This window comes from Elephantulus edwardii, unplaced genomic scaffold (assembly GCF_000299155.1).
Source record: "Elephantulus edwardii isolate Elephantulus edwardi_28Jun2011 unplaced genomic scaffold, EleEdw1.0 scaffold00306, whole genome shotgun sequence".
NCBI classification, from domain to species: Eukaryota; Metazoa; Chordata; class Mammalia; order Macroscelidea; family Macroscelididae; genus Elephantulus; species Elephantulus edwardii.
The window spans coordinates 2,408,456-2,416,427 of record NW_006400056.1 but is presented as its reverse complement, the minus strand read 5'-3'; the positions used below and the strand labels follow the sequence as shown (position 1 = coordinate 2,416,427).

At 44.8% G+C, this 7,972-nt stretch overlaps 1 protein-coding gene across 1 annotated transcript in view; it reads left to right on the top strand.

Annotated features, from left to right (window-relative positions):
• Positions 1-7,972, top strand: part of FGD5 (FYVE, RhoGEF and PH domain containing 5) — a 233,993-nt gene that overhangs the window by 185,570 nt on the left and 40,451 nt on the right. Inside the window, exons 10-11 of the mRNA XM_006901054.1 lie at positions 4,322-4,393; positions 6,096-6,164. Of these exons, the coding sequence (XP_006901116.1) occupies positions 4,322-4,393; positions 6,096-6,164 (141 nt within the window). The remainder of the gene's footprint in view (positions 1-4,321; positions 4,394-6,095; positions 6,165-7,972) is intronic.

Genomic DNA, 7,972 nt, shown 5'->3' with positions numbered 1-7,972 from the left:
TCTCTGGAGACTAAGGTGCGTCTGATACAGGCTTTGGTCTTCCCAATCATTTGTTATGCATCAGAGAGTTGGACAATGACCAAGGAGGATAGAAGGAGAAATGATGCCTTTGAGCTGTGGTGCTGGAGAATACCATGGACTGCTAGGAAAACAAACAGATTTGTCCTGGGGAGGGTTAAACCTGGTGGCTCCTTGGAGGCAAGGATTCTGAGGCTCCGTCTAACATACTTTGGACATGTTGTGAGTAGAGACCAGTCCTTGGAGAAGGACATCATGCTTGGGAGGGTGGAGGGACAGCGCAGGAGAGGAAGGTCCTCTATGAGGTGGATTGATTCAGTGACTGGAATAATTGGGATGTGAGTGTCAGAGACGGTGCGATTGGCACAGGACATAGCGGAGTTTAGGGCTGTTGTACATAGGGTTGCTATGAGTCGTAGGCGACTCAACGGCACATAACAACAACAACAACAACAAAACAAAGACATTATTATCTTTCTTTATGTAATGCATTCTTTTTCTGACTGCCTTAAAGATATTCTCTTTAATAGTTGATTTTAAGTACTTTTACCATGATATATCTAAGTGGGGAGAGGAAGGAGAAAGGAGATTTTGTTTCTTCTAATGTAATTCTCAAGCTTCTTGGATCTGTGCCCCATTCTTCCTTCTCCCCTTCCTGCCACGTGACTTCCTACTTCCGCTACATACATGTTTCATTATTTTATATTGTTCTACTGTTCTTGGATGCTCTGATCTTTATTCTCTATAGGTCTCTCTATTCATATGTACTGATTATTTCCTCAGCTGTGTTCAGGTTGCTTCTAAGCCTGTTAAACATAATATCAAAAATATCCATGTTCTTTTTTATTTATAGCATTTCCATTTGACGCTTTCATAGTGTCCATTTCTTTTGAAGCTCTCCATCTCTTTATACATGTTGTTCACCTTTCCTACTAGATCCTTTAAAATGTTACTCATACTTATTTTTTTAAGTCTCTATCCGAAGATTCTACCATTATCTGTGTTAATTATGGTTGTGTTGAATGGTTTCTCTCTTGACAATGAGTTTGTTTTGGGGAAGGTTTTTTTTTTTTGCTTGCTGTTTTTGTGTTTCCAGTAGATTTCTGTTGCATAATAGACATTACATGCATTGCCATGGGAAAGTCTGCTGTTAGGGACCTCTCCAGGGTCCTGAAGAGCAATGGTGTCACTCTGGAGACTAAGGTGTGTCTGATACAGGCTATGGTCTTTGCAGTCACTTGTTATGCATCAGAGAGTTGGACAACGACTAGGGAGAATAGAAGGAGAATTGATGCCTTTGAGTTGTGGTGCTGGAGAAGAGTATTGAATGTACCATGGACTGCCAAGAAAATAAACAGATTGAGCCTGGAGAGGGTTAAACCAGGCTGCTCCTTGGAGGCAAGGATTCTGGAGCTTCATGTGATATACTTTGGACATGTTGTAAGGAGGGACAGGTCCTTGGAGAGGGACATCATGCTTGGGAGCGTGGAGGGATGGAGCAAGAGGGGAAGACCCTCTATGAGGAATTGATTCAGTGACTGAGGTAATTGGGATGGGTGTGTCAGAGACAGTATGATTGGCACAGGATAGAGCAGGGTTTAGGGCCGTTGTACATAGGATCGCTATGAGTTGCAAGCGACTCGACGACACATAATAACAACAACAATAGACATTATCGTATAAAAGAATGGTGGAAACAATAGTATTTATACCTAGAAATTATTCTATTCATACAATGACTTAAGTTAATCTTAATCTAGTAGTAGTTGGGCTGAATTCAGGTTTTATTGTTACCGTCCGTGCACTACATCCAGTTTTTTGAGCATGTAGGAGAAAGCTTGCAGGTTTTGGTTGAGCCTGTGATGCTGAGGAGAATTTTCTTGTTTCTCCATCCTCAGCATAGTCTCTATTATAGAAGGGCTCGCTATCTGTGTTCTTACTTCTCCTAGAGGTGGGCCGCTGTTTCTTGTTTCTGCTGGTAGACTTAGTGGTAGCCATTCTAGATTTGAGTTACCGTAAGTGCAAAGGCTCAGGACTCTGAGATGCCTTGATGTCACTGGTCACTTCACGGATGAAAGATGAGGCTGTCTGCTTCGGTAAATATTACACCCTTAGAAATCATATGGCTCAGCTGTCCTCTGCCCTGGAGGGTTACTTTGAGTTGGAATTGGCTCAAAGCAATGGGATGCAAGAAGAGAGACTTCTATTGACAGGACAGCTCTGAACGAGGGGAGCCATCAATACGTGAATATCATAAGCCTGAACTCTCACATTCCTAAACCACTGCATACAAATGTCCAGTATCCAGCTGAGAGGCCCACACAGCCATCTTTTCATTTTCTCATTGTTTGGTGCTATGCCACAGTCCTGGAGCACTGCTCTGTGCCCATCTTGGATCTTTTCTGCCCCTCCCCCAGCTGTAACGGGTCAGATTCTGTTTTGTGGTGGGCCCAAGGGATTTCCTCTCTCTCCTGAGGGTGAAGAACTTTTCCTCTACCTTTAGAAGCAAGAAGTCTTTGCTTGAGCTCTAAGGGTAGAACATTTCCTGAACTTCCCCAGTGGCTGGTGCTTTCTTGCTTTATGTGGGAGAGGGCATTTGGGAAAGTGACTGGGATTTTGTACCAACCCCTAGTGCAACGCCTATATCTACATCAACAAGGAGGGCTATTTCTGGCCCCTTGCCCTTCATCTTCCTATAAGCACTGGGGAGAGACCCATGGAAAAGAGCTTGCAAATGAATACAGATGTCCCTCTTGTCTGGGGCTCCCTCAAGTTCCGAGCATCACATCAGCCAACACTTGACCTTCACAAATTCATTAACATTTTAGCTGCTTCCTTCTCACCTTCTCTTATGCGAAGGGACTCTTCCTCCTGTGTATTAGCAATAGTGTGACCATTTATGCTGGTAGCTCCTTGCAGGGTTTTGTCAGTCTCTGGAATCCTGTTCACTTGGTTGCCTGGTAACCTCAGCTCTCTGGTAGGCTGAGAAAATCATGATTCTCTGGGTTTTCTGCCTTTTTTTCTCTCATTGTTAGTCTGAAAGCACCTTTCTCTTGCAACTTTTCAGCTCATTAGTGGAAGCAGAACTAGTATATGTATTTTAATGTGTGGCATTTTATGCTCATGGACAACATGTGGGAATTTTCAAGGTAATTTTTCTACACACAGTTTTTACCTTATTAGCTGATATTAGAGCCTGATCCTGCTTGAGGTTCAAGGATCCCCTGTCCTATGGGATCTTACAAGGTGTAGAGAGTATCCAGTCATACTTGACTCGGCAGTACCTAACAAAAACAAATAAAGGCACTATTTGACCCATAGCTGCTCAGCATATGGTTATAATAGTTTCGTTTTAGGGTCATGGAATGCCGTGCAGAGTAGTGCCATGTCACAGATACTTCATGTGCCTTGTAAGAGAGGGAGGCTTGCCACATTACATATTCAAGGAGCCCAATAAGGGACGCTTACTTACCTAATTATCAGGTATAAGAGGCACAGGACAGCTTCCTCCAGAAAGGATATGATGTGTGTTGTGTTGATTACTCTGTCTCCAAGACTCCATCCTAGGGTGGAGGCCAGGAGCAGCAAGTCTGGCCGTAGGCCTCTGTCAGCACAGATTATGCTCTGATACTCATGAGGAACACATGCATACAGTAGGGGCCAAATGGCCAGCCCAGAGCACACAGAAAGGTGACAGTGTCAGGACCTGGGTTGGCACAGGCTTGCAGCTTGGCATCCCACAGAACCCAGCCCAGTCCTTAGAGACTGGAATAAACTCCAAGACTGTCCTTTCATCCTTCTTCATACCTGGAACAGAACTCTCACCCCTGTGATTCAACCTTCAGCCAAACAGTAGACAAGCCTGTAAAGTGAGCATGAACACCACGGAAATACTCCTAAGAATAATAAACCACATCATACCAGAAAGACAGCATTTGCCCATGGATAAGGCTCAGAAAGCAGGAAGAGATAGGATGGACAGACTAATGGAAGTGAGATTCGCAGAAATGAAGCAGGAAGAGGGCAGTGACATCATGGCTGTTAAAATTAATGTAAAACAAAATATGTACGAATGGTTGAATAGAAAACCAACTTGCTTTGTGAATTTGTCTTCAAATGATAATAAAAATAAAGAAAAATAAGTCCCAGCTGTACTGATGCCTAGAGGTGAGATTTGGGGAAAGTCCTTTCTGGGCTTCACTTTCTTCCTCTGAAGCAGACGTATGACCACTATTTACAGAGGTGGTAAGCCTGTGGGTCTGACTATCTCACTCTCTCTCTCTCTCTCTGCCCCTGCTTTCAGGAAAATCTGCAGAAGCTGGTCCACATCGAGCACAGCGTCCAGGGCCAAGGGGATCTCCTCCAGCCAGGAAGGGTGAGTACGGCCACTGCCATGGGCAGGGGCAGAGGGTGGACTAGCTGGCAAGCTGGTGAGGCGCTGATAAGCCCATTGTTCAACAGGGCTGGTCCCAGACGGTTCTGGCTGCAGGTGCTGTTTATGCGTGGGTGGAAGGAGGGAGGGAAGGGCGCTGGCTCACTGGCCTAGCCCAGACCCTTGGGCCCTGCTGGAGTTTTCCACACAGGCATATGCTCCCAGGCATGCCACGTGGTTTCAGTGCTCCCTAGGGTTAGTGAAAAATCCATTTTTAAAAAATCTACCTCTGAAAAACAATTATTCTCCAAGAGACAAATTTACCTACTTTTAAGCTTCCAGTTAAGAGGTTCTAGTGGCACAGTAGAAGCATGTTGGCACTGCTAATCAAAAGGCCAGCGGTTCACATCGACCTTTCCTTGTGGGAGAAAGAGGAAATCTTAGCTCTGAGTTTAGCTTGGAAGGTTGGCTGAGACAGAATTCATTTGCGTTGCAGTGAGTTGGGTTAGTTTCCAGATGGAAAAACAAAACTTAATAAATTGTCAAAAACATGTTCGTTATGTGCTCTGAAGCCCATGGAGGATGAGATAAAAAAGAATTAACAGTTGTGCTCAGGAGACTATACAAAATTATCAGACTCTAAGGACATTCAGCTCTGGTAACCTAGTGGCAAGAAGTACAATTTTGAAGGCACGCAGTTCGAGGCCACCAGTTCCTCTACAGAAGAAGCATGGACCATCTCTTTCTGTGCGATTAACGACCTCTGAATGCCCACTGGAGGGTCTGCTATGGGTCGGTTCAGACTCTCTGGTCCACAACAACAACAAGGGCATGTCTATTTGAGGGCCCATAACAATAAGTACTTTCTGGCCTAGATTCTCAAGTCAGTAAATGTTACTTGCCCATTTGTATCCTCCATAACTAAGGTTTACCAACTGTTTGGTCTTCAGCTCTTTCATTGACCTTAAGAGGCTCTGTTCTCTGTGTCTCCTCTCCTTATAGTGGTAAACCAGGGAGAGACTCATTGTTTGGATAACTCTTCAGGTTAGAAGAATTGGTGTCTCTGGATTTTGGTATTAAGAGTTCTGATAGCCCATTAACTGTCAGAACAACGAGCAAGCCTGTCTGGGAGGAAGTGTAACCAGAGTGCTCTTTAGAAGCAAAGATGTGAAAGTTCCTCTCACATACTTTGATCAGATTGTCTTGAGGGGCTTGTCCTTTCGAAAAGACATCATGCTGACAATTGTGGAGTGTGAGAGAATGAGAGGAAGACCCTGAACAAGACGGACTGACGCAATGACTCTTAACAGTGGGCTTGAGCATGACAGAGGTGGTGAGAATGGCACTGGAGCAGAGTTCTGATAAGCTCTTCATAGGGTCACTGTGAGTTATAGATGACCCAGTGGCACCTAACAACAACAACATAGGTAGAGCAGCATCTGGGACGTGGTACAAGATGTTGAAAAAGTGCTCCGGGAAGCCCAGAATGCCCACTGCCTTCATGGTCTGCTGTCACACACAGAGAGGGATTTAAGCTGAAAATTCACCCATAAGCTGGTCTCTGCTTGCTGTGTATTATAATTTAAGTTCTTTATTCAGGCCTCACTCCCCATGTCCCTGGTAGCCAGGGAGAAATGTTTGTCCCATTTCATAGGGACAGCTTAGAGAGGCAGCCTGGTCAGCAAATTCACTTCTCTTCCCACAGGAGTTTCTGAAGGAAGGGACGCTGATGAAAGTCACAAGAAAAAACAGACGCCCCCGGCACCTGTTTTTGGTAAGTACCCAGCCCCAAACCACGTCCAGGGCTGTGAGCCCTGTGTCATTTCCCATGGATGCGGTGTGGGGGAGTGGAGGAAGTGTTGAGTATTAGTAGCATCTTTAGGATGAGGATCATTCTGTACAACTGATTTTCCAGAATACCATTAGCTGAATCTTTGAGATTCACAAACTATCATTCATTTGCCATTTGAATGCTTGTGAGTGGAATGTTATTAAAATGTGATTATGTTTTGTGATGCTTTCAACATTTCCAAACCTAGAAATGCTTACACTGGGAATAAATGCCTAGTTCAATTGTCTTATTTATTAACACATGAGAAAGCAGAGGCTCCAAGAGGGATGCTGACTTGGTCAAGTCTCTCCAGCGGGTTGCTGGAGAACCCCAGAAAAGGACTTTGGATTTTGACCCCTGCCCAGCACTTTCCCACTGCACCAGGAGATTGGATTTTAATTTTTTTATAATTTATAGCCAGGAACGTAAATACTAACATACCCCTGAGCTCACAGTACATTATCAACTTCAGTGACTGCTGATCTAGAAGCAGCTCTTTGCCTCAAACCTTTGCCCCCAAGTTTGTGCTTTATACATTACTCTTTCTGCTGAATGTAAGAGAGCTCTGATGGCCTAGTGGTAAGAAGCTGCACTGCAGTCCCAAAAGCATGCTGTTCAAATCCATCAGAAAATGATGGATAATCTCCTCCCATGCAATTAACTGCACCTGAAAACCTGCTGGAGGATCAGCTATGGGTTGGTTCCAGCTACACACCAACAACAAAGCTGAGTATAATTTTCCTCTCCTCCTTTACTTACAGTTGTCATTCCTTGTTGTCAGTAATGGCCGCCTCTGGTATCTTTGTTCATACTTTATATTTAAAAAACCTGCCCATCAAAATTGTGTATAAAATAAGTCAGTCAACTGTCACTGTCAGTCTAAGAATGCTTGGCTTCAGATTCCTAGGTGTATGTTGAGTCCTGGAAACCAGGAGATAAAAGTCACATTCACTGCCCTCAGCCTTCATAGAGTATTCTGGGAGAGAGAAACAATCAGACAGATGTAAATATGAACTTAGAAGGATGTTATGGAGGGAATCTCAGAGAGCCATCTGCACATACAGGACCAAGGAGAGCCAGAGAATAAAGAGAAACAAGAGGAACATCAGCAGGTGGCATTTACTGCTTTTTTGTGCAGAACCATGTGCTGTGCTGGGAGGCAGCAGAGGAATTCTCATCTCCTGCACTGTAGCTACGGTCCATATGTCTGTCAGTGGAAATTTGCATGTTGCTATATCATAAGAAGATTTTAGTGGCACTTCCAGACTAAGATGGACAAGGACGGAAGACCTGCTGATCAGCTTCCAGCATCAGCCAGAGGGAGCCCTGAGGCACATAGCAATCCATCTATAGTTGATTATGGAGAGGACATGGCTCTGTACAGCAGTTCAGGCTGTCGTGCACAGGATCCCCAGGAGCCAGTCTGATGTGGGGCAGCTGACAACAGCATCAATGCACTGTGCTGTTTCAGATGTTTCCTGGAGAGAACGATACAAGAGCTCTCCCTCACAAAGAGGGAAAATAGGAGCCTATCAGGTGCACAAAAGAAGGACCTTGCAGGTAGAAGGGGTAGCCTGATAAGCAAGATAGAGGTGAGGGAGCACGGTGTATTTGATGGACTGCTCTGAGTCTGTGACACTGCAGGTGGGGAGGGGGTATCCACATGAGGGCAGACTTTCACAGAGGACTGGTGGGGCCCAGGAGCTCACCATTTGGGGAGGCTGTAAATTGTACCGGAGGAGACAGTGGTG